Genomic DNA, 20,566 nt, shown 5'->3' with positions numbered 1-20,566 from the left:
GGCGCCTCGATCGACTCCAGCTGCTCTGCCGGGCTTCATGCATGGATGCGCTCGCCGAATGGGCTCACGTGGGAGATTCCGGCGGTGCTCGCGACGGTCTCAGCAAACCGAGACCTAAAGCAGCGCTTAGTGCCGCAGTTCAACTCAACGCAACTGATGAAGAAAAAAGAGCGCTGCACAATTCATCATATTTGCGTTATCAATCATGAATGAACCGTACTTCGCTTACTCTGGCACTTGGGCAAGTGTTGCCTGTTTCGTCTTTCGCTTCTTTTTGTTTTCATTTTTATTACTCATTTTCTTTGTCGTGAAGCGTGTCTGAACTGTCTTTGATACCTGAAACCATGCAGTGCAGAGCACCCTATTAGGGCGGCAAAAAAATCAGCTGGTGTTTTTCCAACTAATAACACTTAATGCAGCAGTACCGAGTTTTACCCTACGGAAGAATTTGCTGAGCTCTGTCATTCAGAGGGAAGGAATAAAAATGCGTAGAACATGGTTTTCAACCTGAGAGAAGTACCGCAGAGCGTCGTGATCACAGCCAGTTTGTGGTTCTATTGCGAGCCATTTAACTCTGTAGCATAGATGGCGACATATATGTCAGCTTGCCTTCATTCATCGCTTACTAGTTTCCTTTTTTACTCCAATGCCTAGTCGAATTGCTCCTGTACATAAATGGACAAAAGTTTGCGGAATTCGCATTCGGAGAAAAAGAAAACGTTTCTGTGTTGCCTTATTCAGGGGGTGTTTTTCTGGAATATGGAACATGGAACGTGCATGTTCTCTCATGCTTCACTGCTTTTTATTGACTTACTCTGCTGAATCACACAGAAATGAATATTTTTTTTTCGAACCTGCATCCGCAAGCATTTGTCCATGTCTGTACGTTAAAGATTTTTTGATTAGAACAGAGAAAGAGACCTCCTCATGGCATTTCAAGCTTTGTATGCCACGAAATCCTGTGGTTCCTTAGGTAAGCTGGAGCTATCAGGATATCTTCGGCAGCCAGATATGCCTTGAATCTCTATCCTCCTCCTCCAGTTGATATTTTTTTTCCACAGAGGTAATACCCAAGCATCGCTAAGAGCGTGTTCAAGTTTTCCTGCTAAATCGCCGCTGCGAACATTGCAGTCTGTTTGCTGCACAACCTCGAAGAGCGTACATTTCTTATTCCTTTTCTTTCCTTTATTCCTTACGTTTTTTATTCTAAGGTGAAAGCTTGGGCGAGTTGGTGGGTGTTCATTCTAAAACAGCGCATAAAAGACACGGACAACAGGAGGAGACGTACAAACAGGCGCTGTACAAACAGCGCTTGTTTGTACGTCTCTTCCTGTTGTCCGTGTCTTGTGTGCGCTGTTTTAGAATGTTTCTTATTCGTTTTATTCTTTTCCTCGCCACCCTCCCTTACCCGTCTCCCAACTACACAGGCTCTTGTGTTTTGATTACACACTTGGCTCGTCTGAACGCGGCGATAGGAGAGAGCAGAGCGTAGAAGCAAAATCAAAACCAAATGCGCAGGTTTGCCAGAAACGCACGCAGTGCCCGACGCACGGAAATGGAAATCGGAGGGTGGGAGTGAACAAAACCAGTTACCACTTCAACGGAGAGTGCGGCGAAGCAATGGGGACGCCCTCGTCACAATAAGGACGACTCTTTCCCGGCCTGCTAGCAAAAATAAAAAAGAGAAGCCCAGCCCGCAGTTCGGCGGCCATGCTCTCTAACTGCTCCCTCCCCAGCCCGAGTGAGACCGCCGTATAGCTAGAGCAGCCCCGGCGGGTCAGCCGACTGCCGCCGTCCAACGCGGCTCATCGTCGGGGTGTCAGCGCTTGATGACTCTCGACTCGAGCGCGTCTTTCATCCTCAATGTCCCTTTCCTGTTTTGCTTTTTGGTTTTTTACCGCTCTTTTGAGCAACCATCGTGTAACTGGCTCAAACACTTTCTCGATGACTCGCAGCCTCGGCAAATGAGGGAGCACCCGTTTCGTTTGAAGGAAAAAAAAATAAAGAAGCGCTCTTCTCTGCTTTCAGTTGTTTTTCCCGCGCTTTTCACGAAATGCCGCCATTGTGCACTGGAATCCTGTTCTTCCTTACTTTCTCGTTACTTCCCCATTTGTTCCGCTTGGCTTTGGTTAGGGTCGTGTTGGTGGCGGCGTCCGCCGAGTGAGCCTTCCTTCAACCGAGCCGTGTCTCTAGTGCGTATGTGCGGACATTTTGTCGGGAAAAACTTCCCTCCTCTTGGTCTAATTAGACCTCGCCGCATCGGCCCATCTCTCCACCTGCCTTTCAAAGAGAGACCGTAACATCTCGATGCTCCTAAAACCGGCTTTTCTCGATAAGGCGGAAACATTAAGTACTCTTTGAGAAAAGGGTCAGGGTAAGACCGGTTTTTTAGAACCACACAAGTGCATTAACACTTTCGTGTCCCGCAGTGGGTTATGAAGGGAGCATCTGAATGCGCATTGTTGACGGAAGTGGAGGGTAAATCGGTGTGTTCAGTCGCATTATCTGCTCTTATAAAAGCGCCGGATAACGAATCCCACACTTTTAACCCTCGTTTGTTGTTGCGGTCTAGGCTGTCATGTTTTTTTTTCCACAGTTAAGTCATTCTGGACGCGGGCCATTCACGCATCAATTACGCGGGTTTGCTCAGGCCGGGCCGTTAGGTGTCATTGTGGGTAGAGGGTTAGGTCGGCTCTTCGTCCTACTACGCACCTCAGTGATACGAGTGTTCATTGCAAAGAAGCTGTTAGTAAAGAATGCATTTTAAATCTACTCGTATTGAGTGCATGTATTATATGCTTCATTCTTTACGTCGGATACGCTTGCGCTGCCCATTGTTTACTTGTACAAAGATTGGCGGTTAGCTATTGTGGGGTTGACGGCAGGAGGATGCGTTTTACGTGGATATGTATCACTGTTCGAGGACCCGCTGACAAGCACTGCGTGATAAGGTAGCTAGTTCTGCCTGCGTCATCAGCGGGTCAGCACTTGCACCATCTTCTCAGGATGAACAGCTAAGGTATGTACAAGCGGTACACTACTCTTAACGTTCCTTAGCTCCATTCAACTTTTTTTTTTTCGGCTCTTTGCGAAGTAAGGGGCTTCGTGGCCGCTGCTTGGGATGTGATGCATTTGTTCGTGTTTCGCGCGCTGTGTACTTTCGTACGCATCATGTGTGCCAGCAGGAGATCTGCTTTTTCGTTCCATTACTGGCTTCTGCGGCAGCAGTCTTTCTTAGGGGGAACCTTTTCGGTTATTTTACGCGCTCGCCGGCACTTGGCTGCATTAGTAACAAAGCTCGCTCTCTTACTCCGAGCAGTCTGAATTTGAAAGACAGTTGGAGTGAGGCACAACCCGATCTGGCACATCTACATTTGACTAAAAAGGCTTCGCCATTTGTTTTGTGACCAGGCTGGGCTGCCGCGCAGGCAAAATAACTTGTTCTCGTAAGGAGTTCACCGCACCGTCCCGTGTGGTCTCATAATAGGTCTCCCGTGCGTGTTCTAGGAGACAATTTTGGCTCTCGCGCTGGCAATCAATCGGACTTTTGAACTCCTTGCGCTCATAACAATTTAAACGCTGAAAAAAGACATCCCCTTTACTTTTCAGGCAGAAAGCCAGGCTACGTCCTGTCACAGCTCACTAACAGAAGCCATATTACGCCCAGTGACTTTGCAACTTTCGAAAGCACTGCACGTAATCTTCGTCAAGAGAAAACTGTGCGTGTTCAAACCGTCAGGAAAGTTCAGCGGTTTACGATCAGGCTTTTGTTGAAGTTTCTTGCGGAGGCAGCAGCTTTGGGCACAAAAATAAAGACCTCGCAATAGTTTCCTTCTGGATGAAGCGACCAGCACTAATGCGCTTTTGCTTTGTTGCCAGATGCATGAGGAATTGCTGTTAAGAGAAAGCGCTATGCAGCTGGTCTTTTTGAGGTCGTGAAAAGAACATTTGCGGGGGAACATTTGCGGGCATTAAGGGGTGGACGGACACATTTGGCAGACCATTGCGCGAACTGCAGAGCGTGCGAGCCGCGGCTGAAGGAGATAAAGTTACTTGGCAGGAGCGGTGATAAGACGGCACGTGAATTATTAGAAGCATTTCACATCAGGAAGAGGGGGCATGACTGTGTGAGTGACACATCAGTTAATCTTTTGCAGGCAGAATACAGATACCTTGAGCACGCATTGTGATATGACGATCTGTTTCTTTACTGCGCATGCCTCGTTTTATGTGTATATTTTCGCTCTCTTACCTGCGAATAAATCAGATGAAGTTAGCGCCTGTCCTGTGTGTATCCTCCTCTTGTGTGCGTTTTTCGTGTGCGCTTAAATTTCATTTCATCTATAAAAAGAATTCTTGCAACACAAAAACTATTTAGAAAACTACACACGCAGGGTGAACCTCCCTTTTACGCCAACGCTGTCATATAAAGCCATGCTCCTTGCTTGCTTCCTGACATCTCCTGTTGGTTCCATACAGTGCATTTTTTAGTTCAGTTATTCAGTGCAGTTATTTTCTAGTTCACGTCACACTCTCCTTGCAGAGAGTCGCTCACGCGTTGCCCGCTCACAAATTTTGTTTCGCCTTTGCTACCATCCCTGGCATGGCTCAGACGGTTTCCAGCCCTTTCATTCTCATCACGCTCTCCTCGTTTGAGGTAGGCGGCGGTATTACCATTCACGCCCACAGCGCCCAGTTCAGCTCTCCTGGAGCACGCCGTGACGCTGTTCTCCGCTCAGAGAAGTGTGGGAACCTGGCCACATGGGCGGCGATAGACTACGATATCTCCACGCATATATTCTGAGTGCTTCGGCTGGCTGTCAAGCGCTATGCATGCTCGGCTGAGTGGTGATGTCTCTGGTGTGCGTTTTTTTTTATTTCTTGACAGCCTTCAGCAAGCCCCCCTCTTCACTGTTTCTTTGTGAATTTCCTTTACGAGGGAGCTATCGGATATCAAAGCCCCTTCGGGTGTGGTGCTCATCGTAGTGAAAACGAAATCCACGCTGACAAGCCTTCACTCAGAACTGGAGCGCTTAATGCTAAGGCCTGCTCGTTATATTGAATGCTTATTCCACAAACAAGATTGATACAACTATAAGCTGTCAACCCTTACCAAGTGTTTCGATGATCTTTTTTTCTTAGTTCTCCAGGCACTGCGAGAAAAAGCAAGTTCCTTAGACAAATCTCAAGGAGAACTAGTCGGGATTGCCTTTTTTAAAAGAAAACTAAAGTGACAGCCTCGAGTATTGCACAAGTGCTTTTCCTTCAAAACGAAACAAGATGAAAGCCTTTGCGGCGCGTCTCAGCGAACTTACTCGATATACTTCTACACAAAGTACGCTAATAAAATAGCCACGCATATTGCCTGAATTAAATTCCAATCCTGAAATTTAACGAGTTAGTGAAGTCCGTACACAGTTGCGGTCATGCCTTCCTATTAGCGCTAATCGTTACCCTTGCAGCTCCACGTAGAACCATTAGCAAAAAGTTAGTCAATCACCCAAGGCTTGCTTTTCGAACTTCTCGCCAGACATAGTCGGTCGCGTGGCTAAGAGCGCATCTCCTTCTCAAAGGGCCAACTGTCATGGCGGCGAGATTGCCGACGCGAGAGCAGCAACCGAGTGCACCCTAAAAAGACAAACTAATGCTGTAGCTCTTTCTATGCCGCGTATCACACTAGAGGTTGGCGTGATTGAGCCACTTCGCTTCAAACTCGATTAAGCGATGGATGAGCACCTGGTCGTTTCACGCATGTGGCGAGACACCTTCGTGCGAATTATGAGCGATGGACAGATGTTTTAGCTTTACGTGTCTCTTCTCTTTCACCGACACACGCACACAAACACACGCACGTAAGCGTGAACGCCATCGTATGTAAGGCTATGATAGAGCTCCCGCCTTCGCATGATCACCATACTGGCCGACCACTGAACGCGGGGGGAGCTTTGTCGCGTCGAAGTGGGTTGTTGCACGCTAGCCGCGACTGTCCGGCCACCTCCATCGCCCAATTCTCTTACATTGCTCTGGAAGCGTGTCGTGGGCAGGCGAAATCGTGGGGTTTGGTCGTCTAAAATATTCACCGATAGTGTAGCCCGGAGGAATTATTCACGGTCTAGTACGACGCTGTGTGTTGCTGTTTCGATCCTTACAGAACCGTTGCGTAACACTCTAAGCTGTTCCTTTGGGAAGAAGATGTCTTGTTTTTATCCTCACGTGATGTAACCGACGATAGCGCAGTTGCAGAATAAGTCATCTATAACCTCGGTAACAAAAACGCTCAAGCTTGTTATGTTATTTTTTTTTTTTGCATTTCCGCCAATTTTTTGCTGAGAGTTACAGCCATTTTCTTTTCTCCTAATTAAAGCGACGGTTTTTCACTGCCATGGTTGCAAACAAAGTACATAAAGCTTTGCGGTGAGCTCATCTTGCGAGAAGCGCGTCACTGACGCCGTTAAGTGGTGATGAGAGCGGGCTCTGTGTTGCGCGCTTCAGCGGAAGTAAGGCTGGCGTACCTTTGCAGCGGCTTTGACGCTGGCGTAACTCTGCTGCCCTAAATGACCAGGTTGCATGGTGCGAGCCTTCCACAGGCCACGGCTGTCACCTGTGCAAGGCTCTCTCATTATTCTGGCCAGATTTCGCGTTACGGTAATGTAACGTCTACGCCTCGTCTTCTGGAATGCATCTCCTCTCTTGAGTGGCACACCATCTTAAAAATCCGTTCATCACGGAAGGCCTGTCTAGACAGCCATCTCGTTCGTTTCGCTGAAAAAGTACGATTGCTTTCAAAGCTGAAGTTAGTAAGCAGTCCGGATGTTCCAAGCCATAGGCACTACTGCGTGGAGGCAACGCCGATTCCAGGTCCTTTCCCAAAATTGCTATACTGTGGTGTATAGCGTGCAGATCGGTCAGTTGCGGAGAGGACTTGAGAGGACACGCACCGAAGTCTCCGCTTCCAGTTCGTCGGAGAGGTACCGGAGCCTTCGGCCGACATGTTTGGCTCCGCCTCGACCCGTCGTCGCTGAGCACGTCGTGACGTCAGCCACCACGGTGGACTCGTCTTTGTTACGGCCGCAGGACGTCACCAGGTCCGGAAGCGATGAGGGCGTCGAAGCACCTGCACGCCGAGTTATTTACGCGGCTTGTAAGTTATGATGGTGGAGTCATATGGCAAGAAAAATAAATCATGCTTACAGAGCAAATACGTATCAACGCCTAATGGGCTGCACAGGTCCAGGACACACCTTTCCATTGGGGAGAACGTGAGGAGCGCAACAAAAAAAGTTAGATGGAGGTCGCATAGAGGTGTCCGCGGGGGCACATTTTGGCTTGTATGTTCATTTACGACGATGCGGAGACATTTTGCCGATTTTTACACGCCAAGTATTCCTCAGGATGCATCGATGAACTATAAAATTGTTTGTGAGTTTTAAAACACCTAGAGCAATTTTTCCACTTTTAATACTTTGATTTGAACAGAGTTTAACAAAAGTAATAAATCTTATATCCAAAATAAATTTGCAAAAAGATAGCCTTAAGTAGCTCATGTGCCATAAAACATGACTGTCCGCAGCAGGAAGTTTTAAAGTGATTATAATAAATGGAGGCGGCGTAGAAGGAGCAGAATTGCAGCAACAAATGATGTAAGGACACCTGAGCTACCGCAGGCAGGCCTCTCTTTTCTTCATTAATGTCTCTTTCTCTCTCACTCTCTCTCTGAGTTGCCGCAAATTATGGTAACTTCTGTGTTTGTGACCGCTTATGCATTTGAAGTTCCCTTCGGACTTATGCTTCAAGAATGGCGCTCTTTAAAGTATAGGGAAGCGTGTTCTTTTGGGTGAAGTTTCATCGCTCAAATCACTCAATCATATATATACATATAAGCCTCGAAACTTGCAAAACGGAGGAAATTTCTTCACAATGCGAAGAAACAAAAACACTAAGATAAATTTTTATTTAGGTCTTTTATTCCGCCTTGCTGCTACTTGAGCGCAATAATTTGAACGATAGCGCCGCGCAAACTTTTTTTTCCTTCTTTCTTTACCAGTGGATCAATTTTAGGTAGAATATTTTGTGAGAACAGGATATATAATCGATGCAGTGTTTTTTGGCAAGCAGTTTCAAAATAGCGATTACCTATGTAAACTGGCAGACATGAGCCATGAAATCTGATCTCAAAACTATTCCCAATATCAGATTATAAGACCGTGTCCTAATCAGGCACAAGATGAACGATGAAGTGCTACTTTAATCACTGTACTCGAATGGCCACAAGAAGAAATTTAATGCGGCCTAGACTACACAAGGTCTAGACATCGAATGTAAAAGACGAAGATTTTTCTGATCAGAAAGTTTTTCCTTCACAAAGCGCAGACCAAGCCTTTGTAAGGGTGCGAACAACTCTTGGATTGTTAACCTGCTGTAGAAGAGAAAGAAATCTTCGTCTCACTCACTGCCCCCCCCCCCCCTTCCTCACGCATTGCGTTGTATGACAACTACAAGCGCATTGAAGAAATGAGCATTGCTAATTGAAAGGTGCGAGCATAGCTAATAGAAAGTTTAGGCAGCTGAACTTGATCATCAAAGAGAGACTTTCAAAACAATTAAAACTTAACCAAAGCCACCATGGCAAACTTTTCGTGTCTTTTACTTCGGAAATACATTACCGTCGAAGTCGAAAATATCTGCGATATCGAACAAAGTACTTTACTATTAACTAACGAACGAAGAGTTCGAAGAAAGGTAGTTCTGTACATAATAAGCATTAATGTTCGATTCCACAAAATATTAATGTTCCATATTTCTGAATCTTGCTCAACTACCAGAGGTTCTATGGTCAGTCCTCCCGTCAGGCAGCAGCATATCATTTACGTAGTTAAGACAAATCTCCACTATTCACTCTGAACGTCAGTCAAAACCGGACTAGAAAAGCGAACTTCACTGCAGCTTTCGAAACGACATTCACTTCTTCAATCTGGTGAGTGTACTCTATCCCTTGGAAACTTACGTGCGATGAGAACAGTCCGCGCTTTCCTCGCCGCATTAGTGATATGTGCAAGAAACCTGACTGCTCACCTTTATGCAGGTGACCTAACACGCGGCTGTTATCCATGGGAAGCAGCAGCGGATTGACAACCCCACAGAGCTGGGTGGTCGCGAGACAAGATTCACAGGCTTTCACAAAGTCTTTCGTGTCCATAGCACGCCGCACGAACAAATACACCATGCCTTCGCAGTTGCGACTAGCCGTCCGCACTCGCCGCAGTCGGTATCGAGGAGAGCGCGAACCGTACCCGGGCAGCACCACGTGTGTTTTGCGGCACCGCCATGGGGTTCTCACGCGAGAAGCCGGCTTTCCCCTGCGCGGCACAACGCCGCGGAGCGGACAGATCGGGGTAAAGGGCGCGAACGCGCGGTGACTGCCGTATCTTTCGTTGGCCGAGAGGGGGCGCCACAGTTGCCAGCGATGAAAAATACAAAAGTGAGACTGCAGCGCCCACTGGGGCGCATTTGTCACGACGGTTATTCTTCAAGCACCGTCTAAGTATCAAGTAGTGTAATACGAGCATATTTGGACGAGAATAGTCTCACACGGACCGGGAGTGCATTACGATGTGGGAGGAACAAGCAGCCAAGTAACGCTACCCCCCCCCCCCCCCTCCCCTCCAAGCTTTACATAGGGCCTGGTAAAAAGTAAAGAGAAACAGAGCAGTCTGTAACCTAATGCACTAAAGACATCTTGCAGTATGCCCATGGTGTTATGTCGTTTCTGGCCGTACTTAAATTGGGAACGAAGGAGAGGGAGGAGATTGTCTTGATAAAATCTTGTACTAGCGTAAAGAAAAAAAAAACGTTTGAACGACTCTCGGTTCTGTTTTGAAGTCTCTAGTTTTGATAGGCAGAACTGAAACGCACAAGCTGTTGTTTTCGAGAGGCGTCGATGCTGCTTAACGACTTTCGTATGGTGTTAACCCGGCAGCCATTTCTCCCAGTTTCTTGTGCCGTGTGGCTTAGGTCTAAAAATGATTCGTTGAGGTGCCCGAAATTTCTGAGGCCCTTCACTACGGCGTCCCTCGTAGCCTGAGTCGGTTTGAGACGTTAAACCCCCATAAACCAACCCAAATAATTCGCCGAGAGCGTTCAAGTAGGTCGCCACGTAAAGGAACCTGACTATATTGTAACAGTGCTTGTTGTAGTGACAGCATTGGTTCGAACTTCTGCGTAGTCTAGTTGAAATCCAGGCGTCGCAGACGTAATTAGAGCATGAGTGAGAAACTCCATGATATCGCTGCGTGCCGCGGGAGCTTCTTAGTCGAGATAGATATTGCGGATTCGTCCCACACCGTGTTTCGCCAATAGTGAAACAGACCACTGCGAACGAATGCCCTTTGCACATTATCCGTTGTTGAGGGGCATATTGATCGCCTCTCTTGCCCTTCACCCTCCCTCACCCTCTCGGTCAGAGCTCGGTCTGCGGGAAGCCGTGGCCGAAATGGGGTCTTATCAAATTACTGTTGGCACAGCCAGCTAGCCGAACCCATCTATACGCGTTGAATTACTTTGTGCTTTTTTCGTCTAGTCGCTTCTAAACCCCGCGACAGTTCAAGTTGCCACATGTAGCAATGCTAATCTGGGAAGATAAACAGCCGGAATGAGAAAAGGTCCCCACAGAGTCTGCAATACACCTGAGGATGTTCACCGCAACGTTACTCAACACGACGAATCTTAAAGTTCCCCTACTTCGCCATGCATCGGCCGCGTCTCCATTGCTGCGATTGTTGCCAGATAGTAGAACCGGCTCACCCAGCTCTAGCCGAGTACCATCTGTTTGTGTCCCACTTGCTTGTGATTTATGACGCGCAGATTAAATTTAACTGTTACATAACTCGTCAAACATCTTATTTAGCACTCTTTAACGCTCTCCTTGGTTCGAGAAAAACATACAGAACGCACACACCCCTCCAGCATCCGAAAAAGTGACCCGCATCCTTCCGTTCGCTCGTCTAGGTTTCGTCAGTTTACAAGCAACGTAGTTTAGTTGAAATTTGGGCTGCACAAGTGTGTAAGATTGTGTCTATTCGATCTGAGTATGTTTGTGAAGTGAAAGAGATGGAATAAAGAAACGACAAAGAGGAAGGCAGGTTTACGATATGATTCTCGTTTGCTTCTCTGCATTTTTCGCGAATATCCGCTGATACGTATTTGTGGTCATCTATGGCCCTTTACAGTGCAGTTGCAACGGATGTCTTGATATTGCAGCGCTTTCATATCTTTCCGTTCCGTGGCCCCACCTGCACGTTAGCCGTAGCTGTGCTGCTCAAACAACGACCACTGGGTCGTGTCGATGAATTTTGACCCTGTCGCTGAGAGGTCCAGTTGTCCGAGGATTTACAACAATGAGCTCCATCGATCATCTCTGTTCACAAGTGCGGTGAAGTTTGTGAGTGTGTGGACTGAGCTTGTCGTTCGTTCATGAAATGTCCAGACTTTTTTTTCCCCTTCTCTTGAAATCTGCTTTTTCTTCTTGTTTTCTTCGCGAGAAAACAAAAATGACCGCACGCAGGCGTACTGGGGTCACCCTAGGGCTGCCGTCCGTTTTGACCACATCTGGTGGGGAACGGCCGTTAAACCTATCACTGTCCCCATTTGGCGTGTGTCCCATTGTTATCCCGGGGAGCAGCCGGTACTGCAAGCTGCGATCTTTGGTGACCGCAAAGCAAATTTCGTTCTCCGTTAATGGCATCAATTTAAAAATTTGGCACCATTTTTCGGGTTCTCAGGTGTGCGCTTAAGTTTGATGCTCCGTGTCAGTAACAGCGCATAGAATCGCATTAATATTTCATTGTGCATACATAAGTTAATCTGAACGTTGCCCGGATGGCAGTCACGTGAGCATAGATTCCGGGGCCAGCAAGCCATTCTACCGGGTAACTTGTCATCACATTGTAAAAAACTGCAGGTGCGGTCTTATTTTTGAAGGAGATTGCTTTTATAGCGTTATTTCATGAGCATCAATAAATTTCCTAAGTCGCATGTTTCGCATTGTGTAAAAAAGTGGGTTGGCGCTGCATGCCGCATTGCTGTACGCATGCTTGCACGCACACATTTACATACACAGCATGTCCAACATTTTGAAAAAAATGTTCGATACTCTTATAGAAACACTGAAGGTAATGGCTCATTCTTCTGATATGTGGCAAAATATTTCTTTTAAAGTGTTTCCATCGATCGCATCGAACAATGAAGAATGCCATAAAAAAACCAATGGGAAACACTTTTAGCGATAGCAAAAAATGTTAATAGAAAAAAAGATGCGAGACTGCCATCAGGTGATCTGTGGCTTTATTAATTGTTAGAGTAAAAACCTTGCATTATAAGAAACAAATGCGTTCATAAACAGTTTTCGCTCAAAAATGCTTTTGTCTGGAATTGTTGGGTATGATCCATACAAACGCCTGCACAATAAGCTCATCAGTCTCGCCTCTGAATGTTATGAAGACCTATAGTCCAAAGAACATTAACGAAACGACTCACTTCCTAAAATCATTAGTTACCCTGAATCCGCGTAATAAAACAGCAACCACCCGCTCTTAAAGAGGCGGACAGGCCACCCTTGCTCTCCGCAAGCCTCAATGCATAAGTGCATGAAAAAAAAATAACGGACAGCCCCTGATCATTTTGACCCTAACAAGCGTATAAGTTGCCCGACTGCACAGGGAGCGCGCACGAGAAAACAATAGCCATGCGTCTCTGTACGACTGGCGCACTTGAGAGAGGAAACACGTGCCAACCAGGTTGTTCCGGGCCCAGCGTAGCCCTTCTGCCAGCGTGAAGCTACTTTCGTTTTTTTTTTCTTTGCTGTTTTCCGTCAACTTCACGTCAGCGTTCACGAACACGGGTACCGCGTTCCCTTTTATTTCCCTTTACAACGACGTTCAGGAAAAATGACTTTGAGAACAATTTATCTTCTGTTTGGGGGAACAAGTGACACGGTCCCCGTGCATGCCTGCCGTGCGAGCCGCAGGTCGTCCGGAGACGAATGTTTAGCTTACTCTATTATACTCTCCTCGCAAAGCGCAACCTCTCTCATGCACCATCCGCACCCCACCCGTGGGCCCCACACCTTCGCCCTACACCCTCACACATTCCAGATATAGGCCCTTGGCCCAAGTGGGAAAACAGCCAAGTTGGAAGCCGCAGCCGTGTTAAATTTCTTCCTTGCACGAACCGGTGAGGGTGGAACTTCAAGTGGAAAGAAGGCGGGAGGTTTGTGTCCCTGATGAGGTCTCTGGATTAGGTGGTCTTGGGATGGGAAGAACGGAAGACGGATGGAGAGAATTGAGAGAGGAGGCAGTTTAACCACTGTCTACGGGAAAATGCGAACTACGGGTCCCCTTTCGATGTGTTTACGAGCAAGATAATGGCGAAGGTCCAGTTTCTCTGTATGATTTTGGACAGCAAAAGAAGGCTTCAGGAAGTAGGGCACCCTTTTTAAAAGAGTGTCAGCCTGTTTTCTTGAGGCTGATTCCTAATTTTTCGACCGTAATGACAAACCTGTATTCAGTCACGAGTTTTGGAAGCGGACTTAAAAAACTTAGTCCTTTCCACATCATACTTCGCAGTGTCGGCTTGGTATGGGCATTTTCGCGAGATCTGAATCCGATGATTCTGATCTGTTCTCAAGCAGCAGACATCGTCGTCATTGTCCTAAGGTCTAAAAATACAGTAGCATATATACCTTTCCTCTTCACATTAGTAGCACTGGCTGATAAACTGGAAAAAAGGTACACAAAAGGAAAGCAAAATTTTGAATTTAACAAATTACAACCGCCTCCAAAACCACCGGGTATTCGTCTTCCAGAATAGATGTGCCACATGGACTTCTCCCTAATCTTCATTTAATGTTTAGACTTTCGACTCCATCGTTCTCATTGTAATGTTTTAGCTCCATTTTTATGCTCTTTCTTTGCCTGCAAATTATTACACTCAAAAAAAAAATGTCGAGCCAGCTTGTGCCATGAAATTGTTCGTTAGCAGCTCCCTGCGAAAATGACCCACCAACACCGTTGTCACAAAATCAGAACCACGTGCCCAACAAATACAGACAGCGAAATGGCAGATACAGAGGGCCACCAGTGAAAACGATTTCCACTCCCCTCTGGTTATAGCACTGAAATACCTACTGAAATATGAATCGCGCGACTTGGCATAATTTTCATCGGATAGAAAAGCTGGCGAGGTAGTAAGTCGAAGCCTCAATGCCACCGTCAACAGGAGCGCTTGCGAGTGTTTCCGCTATTCGATGAGAAGCAGAGTCACGATAAGATCGCAGTGCTCCACAAATCAGTGCACAGCATTCACATCGTATCGCAGTCAGTGTTTGATAACGATTATTATTTTTTTAAATCAAAGATTCTTAAAAACTAAAAAGCGATAAAAAAAATGAGGGACAGAAGAAGGAACGGTTGGAGGGGTGAGAATACGATGGTGCTCCCGTAAGCTGTGGCAGCACGCCAAAAGGTTCCGGCGTTGACTGCGAGCAGTTAGTTGTGCAGGCCGGGGAAGGGGCGCTGCGTTTCGGATTCACGTGTGCGGGGTGGCGTCCGAAAGTTTGATACGGCTGGGTTCGCCATCCCCCGCAGGCGCAGCCACTCCTGTGAAGCGAGCAGGAGTCGCGGCATAAGTGGCACGCGACTGTCCGCGTCTATGCAAGGGGGCTTCGGGGCCAGTAGGAACAAGCGGGGGAAGCGATCCTGGAAGCGCAACATCGCTGTGCTCCCCCGACTGGTGTGCTGGTGAGCATAGTAGCGGTGTGCCTGGTACTCGACGTGGAAGGCATATTGGATCTTTCCCGTGCATGAGTCGACAGTGCCGTACGCAAGGTACCTTAATATTCCCTCGTGGGCGTGCACTATAGCTTCGGCTGCTGGCCGAACATATATTTGTTTGCTCTTCTTTTGTACAATTTCTTGATTAAATAAGAAGTCGAATGAGAAAAAAAAAAGTCAAATATGAAATGTCAACGGTGGGACCAGCAAGAAACTGTTTGGACCGATTGGATCGCGGTAACGGATTACACTTCATTTAAGGGATTTTTCGTCCCCAAGCAGCAGAAGGCTATGAGAGACACCGAGGTTTTAATTCTCACTCAATTTTTTTTTCATTTCTTTTACAAAAAATACAAAACAGTTTTTGGACCCACAGCCAACGGCTAGTTCGGGTCCAAGTACACAAAATACGTAAAAGAAAATTAAAAAACAGCGACTTAATTAGAATAGCGTAAATGTACAAACAAGAATAAAAGCAAAGCAGTATAAATAACACTAGTAGATAACATTAGTCAACACAAAAAATAAAATAGCTTTGAAACATGATATGCAAAGAGAACTTTCGGACATTGAGTGTGAGTACAAACTAACGTGTTACATACGAAGTACATAATAACAGAAAATGATTAGGGAAAAAAAATTTGAGATTAAATCAATTATTGTTTCTTAAACGTACCAGCAAAACTGTGTGAGTCATTCAGAGAAATCGGTATCGCGTTCCTGATTTTTACTCCAGCAGACTGCACTAAACGCTCACCATACACATTGCGGATAGGAATGTGGGTGAAATTGCCGAAGGAGAGGTTTCTAGTGAAATTATTTAGAATTTGTTTAGTGCGACGGGCTCCTCCAACTGTGATTCCTTCACCCGATGTACTAAAGCGCTCGGTGACACGTCACCAGCCATGACTCAAGGCATGTTCTTGTAGTCTGCACAAAAATAGGAAACTTGGTTGCACAATAGCGAGTGCAGGAAGTAGAGCCTGCCCCAAATTCGTTTAAAGTAAACAAAGAACAGGTTCCAGTTTTAAATAAAGCATGCACCGGAAGGAGTTTGGCAGAGGCGCGTTCGAATTTCGACGAGAAGCGCGCAGCGATCCATCTGTAACGGCGGGCCTCTGACACGCACTGGCTAGCATCGCGATCACTCAAGTTCCATTTGCTGCTGGCAACGCGCTCTTGCGGGTTGTACTCTCTCACAGGCGACGAGTCAACTAAGGCGAATAAAACAAAACACCCCCGCCCACTCCGAAACGCTGCTCTTCGCTGGTATCGCTTCATCGACACCCCAGACATCGTGTCCGTGTCGCCCTGTCGACCAGCCACTTAATCTCTTTTTAAAAGCTTTGAAAAATTCGGGATGAGGTCGCGTGCCCTGTTTGGTCCTCCGGGGCCGCGTGTACATTCAAAAGCATTCAGAAAAGCATTCATGAACCATTAAAGAAATGGAGCAGCGTTCAGCACTTTTGACTGCCTTCCTTTTCTTTGGAAGTGCAGTGAAAAAAAAATGGAAACGGAAGGGCACAACGCGTTTTAAAGAGACCGCGAGGGATAGGATTCGGTGAACAAAGGCAGGGCGGGTGGGGTACGCCGTTCTCTTATGTTCGTCTTTTTTTATTCTTGTCGCAGTTTGAAAAGTCATTAGTCTTTTGTGAAACGACACTATCGCTCTGCCTCCTCCCCCCTCCCCCCTCCCCTCCCCCTCTTCTCTTTTTATTCTGTGGTGACCCTATGGCACCAGTTTTGGTGCTGAATGCTGCGAAAAAAAAAAGGGGGGGGGGGGGGGGGGGGTCGAAGGTGAGTGCGGCACAGGGGAACGACAGATTCCTTTCACTACGTTTTAAACGCGAAAATTTGTTTTCTCACGGTCGACAGAGTCCTCGCGCAGCTTCGAGAGGCACAATTTAGTATCAATTCAGGCGTTATGCGGTTAACAGTTAACAGTTTTAAAGGCGCGGAAAAAGTGCATGATGCATAAACATGTGATTATAGGATTTCGCCGGCTAACTTTCTTCATGAAGTTCCAATTCGTGGAATTTTTTCTACGGCGCATCCAAAGTTTCGTGGTCGACGCAAATATGCAGTGAGCACTTTTGATGTCTTTATAAAGGCTTCGGCTCCTCTTCATATAAATTTCTTGCGAATTTTGAAAACGGGTTGCAGTCATTTTGGAAAATGATAAAGTTTAGTGGCCTTTTTTTTTTTTGTCTATATGCTTATACTTCTAATATGGAAGCTTATAATTTGTTCTTCTAGTTCTTCATTATTTTAGTGTAATAAAATACTGAGTGATACAAAATGCCACTGTGTGAAGCTCGTACTCCTCACGAAACAATCTCCACTGCCCTGGTCACGTGACTTCCCCAAACCTTGGGGCCACCGGTCGGTGCAAGCACTTGCGTAACGCAGTGCCACCCCGTCACTCCTCTCTTGTCCACGTGTGGCCGGGTCTGCTGACTTCACTTCCTGATGCACTAAGTGCGCTGAATTCTATTGACGGCCATTGGTCGCGACGCCTTAGTTGTCACCCTTCTCGTGGATTTCTTTTTGCTTAGAATAACAGTACAAAAAAATAAAATTGAAAAGACTGACGTCGCAGCATGAGTGAGAGTAAAGCACCATGGTTGAGTCGTGAAAGGGGCTGAGAGCAAGTAACGCAGTGGTCTACTAACAAAGGCAAGGAGAAAAAAAAGTGTTATAGAATTTATGCCTTAATTCTGTAAGCGTGCGAAATAATTGCATGAACGATTACGACAAAGAAGAAGACAGAAAATTGTCTATTTATTCGCGCCGGAGATGGAAGTTGATGAAGGCGACGCTGCTCAACTTCTTTACATCAGCGAACTTTTTTTCATTTATATAAGCATCCTCGTCATCCATAATTGCATACCCTTTAATTTCCTGAGGTAATAAACATCACTTTAAAAAAATAAAAGGCGACGATGTGCAATGCACACCGCGAGAGTGTGCTTCAGTTAACACCAGGCGTGATCGGCTGCGGAGCCTAATGCTATCGTGCAGTGGACAGCGAAGCTGATCCTTTCGCCGCGCTCTCGCGGGTTCGACTCCCATACGGGGCAATGTTTGGTGATTTTTATTGATGTCACTTGGCAAAAACCCACAAACAACGCAAAACATTGCTTGGAGTTTATGCATTCATCGGAATAATGCTATCGCACTAATAGCGGGCACGTTCGAGCTGTGGGTAGAGGCAGTGAACCTGCCGCCCTTGGTGCATCGCCAATGCACGTGCTTGTTCCAAATGTTGAACAACCTAAAAAAAAACACAGCAATTGTTAAATTTAACATCCGAAAGCATCTCACGCTATAAGGGACGCCGTAATAGAGGGCTCCTGATAATTTCGACCACCTGGGATTCTTCAACGCGCGCTGATATCGTACAGAACACTTGGCTCTTGAACTTAGCCTGCATCGAGTACAATCGCCGGAGCCTGGATCGAATCCACGTCTTTCGAGTCATTAGCTGAGCACCATAACCACTCAGCCATCACGGCGGCCATTATTTTGAAATTTCTCCGACACTCGCACAGCTGCGTATGTATATGGAGCAAGAGCGGTTAGCGTGTACGTTGTTGGAGATGGAAGGGTGATTCATCATCCACATCGCAATTGGCTTTAATAGGGCTGAACGGGTGACCTGCTCCACCGCGCTATAAGTTCCACTTTTTCAGTGACGTCATCGGGAAGAGGGTTAGGTGGCCACATTCAGAGTTAGCGCTTTCAATTGGTTTTAATAACTCGTCGAACAATTCAAGCCTCGAATGGCTGGTCTTTACTTTAGAGCACAAGGGGCATAAATAATCCTGAATGCCTTGAACCGTTATCAACATGGGAAGCAGAAAAAGTAATTCTCGGTTGGCAGTGGGAAACGGAAGACAGAATGAGCGTCTTGTTCAGTAGTGGCGGACAACAGGACGGGTTGCAGCCTATTAAGGAGCTTGTGGCAAGGATTTCATCGGCACTGATTGGTACACAATGGGCTTCTGATCAAACAAAAACCCTTACGCGCACGTTCCACGAGTATTAAAGGAGCGCTGGCTTAAGTGGCACGGCATGAAGTTATGCGATTAATATGCACACAATAAAACGAGACTCCATGGTTTTCGCCTGTGGAGATACTCGGTGGATACAATGTGATCTGCAGCTTGTAGGGTCTGCTCGCGGGCAAGTCAAATCCCGCGCCGCTCACCGCGGGTAGTCTGGAACCCTTCTTCCCGAGTGGTGGGGCGGGGGGAGAGAGGCGAGGAGAAAGCCTTTATAAGGCGAGACCGGAGAGGCTCGCGGTCTCTCGCTCCTGGACCAGCCCTGCCGAAAGGACCACCTGACCCAGCTGCCACGACGACGACCGGCCCCCCTGCCATGTGAGAATAAACGTTTGTACGAAGTCCTGCCTCGAGTGACTGCCTGTGCGTCCCCGCGCAGAGGAATTGCCCACAAATAATGGCGCCCAACGTGCGGCTTTAATTAACACCTTGTGGACGATTTCTCTGCCGATTTTGGGATGTGCAGCCAGACTCGTGGCAGGCCCTCTTTGTTCGGGGCCACGCCGGACCGATAGGGTTAAGGAGCGGGTCAGGCGGAATGTTCGCGGGGTAGCGTAGCGACTTGTGTAGTCTTGTAAATTTGTTAGGGGTCTTGTGTTATTTATGTAGTTTTCGGGCGTTTTCTGTTGTGTATTTCCGCGTGTTTGTAGATAGATTGTTGTGCATGTGAATGTTCTTGTTGCCATGAGCAGTTAGCCGGTGCGGCCGGACAGTTAGCGCGAACTATGCCTCCCAGAAAGGATGTTTCAGCCACGGCTTTGGATGGCGGGGCAGCCGGTAGTGAGACGGCCGACGCGGCGGCCGTAATGGGGCAGGTGACTGAGATGTTTGCCGCATTGGCCCGTCAGCTCGGCTCGGTGGCTGCCGCCAACCAGGCCGCAGCATCGGTAGCATCGGCGACAGCATCGCGCCCGCGGATAAATATGGAGGTCCCCTCCTTTTCCGGGTACACGGACGCGAAATCAGTCCACGAGTTTTTGCAACAACTCGAGGACTACCAGACGGCTCTGGGCGCCCCAGATGACGTAATGCTAGGGCAGGTCCTGCCTGTAGCACTCGTCGAGAGCGCGGCGCGATGGAGGCGCTGCCAGCCGACTTTCCAGTCGCTGGCGGACTTCAAAGATCGTTTCCGCGCCGAGTTCTTGCCGCCTGATTATGAGCGCCGGATGCTGGATGAGCTCGCGTTGCGCACCCAACACCCAGAGGAAAGCCTCCTCGAGTACGTACGCGCAATGCAAGAGCTGTACAAGAGGGCAGACCCGACGGCAACCGACCGAGATCAGGTTGCGCGTGTGATCAGGCAGTGCCATCCACGCTTCAAGCCGTATCTGCGGGGCCGCAGTTTTACAAACCTCGAGGCCCTATCGCAGGAGGCCAAGACCGTGCAGGCGGATTTACTCGCCGAACTGCGCTACCGGCCGCCCCCCAGGCCGGCCGAATCGCTGGAACCGGGATGCGCATGGGATGGAGGCCGAGAATGCGCGATGAGGGCTCGGCGCGCCGAGGTAATGGCCGTGGAAAATCAGGCGGAACCCCCTGTTGTCCCTCGTGCGCTTGACCCGTACGCATTCGAGCAGCGGCGTCGTGCCGGTCTCACAGGCCACGCGCGGAGCGAGCGTCAGGAATGCGCGGAGAAAGGGGAGAGCCGTCCCCAACCGCTTCGTGGAACGAGGGGTC

At 47.7% G+C, this 20,566-nt stretch overlaps 1 protein-coding gene across 1 annotated transcript in view; it reads right to left on the bottom strand.

The window, feature by feature from the left end:
• Window positions 1-20,566, bottom strand: part of LOC149332578 (uncharacterized) — a 64,773-nt gene that overhangs the window by 8,537 nt on the left and 35,670 nt on the right. Inside the window, exon 3 of the mRNA XM_089557529.1 lies at window positions 6,939-7,114. Coding sequence (XP_089413655.1) covers window positions 6,939-7,114 — 176 coding nt within the window. The remainder of the gene's footprint in view (window positions 1-6,938; window positions 7,115-20,566) is intronic.

Source organism: Amblyomma mixtum, chromosome 8, assembly GCF_055824585.1.
Source record: "Amblyomma mixtum isolate Tamu chromosome 8, ASM5582458v1, whole genome shotgun sequence".
Classification (NCBI taxonomy): Eukaryota; Metazoa; Arthropoda; class Arachnida; order Ixodida; family Ixodidae; genus Amblyomma; species Amblyomma mixtum.
The sequence above is the reverse complement of the archived record's forward strand: the minus strand, read 5'-3'. Positions and strand labels throughout refer to the sequence as shown.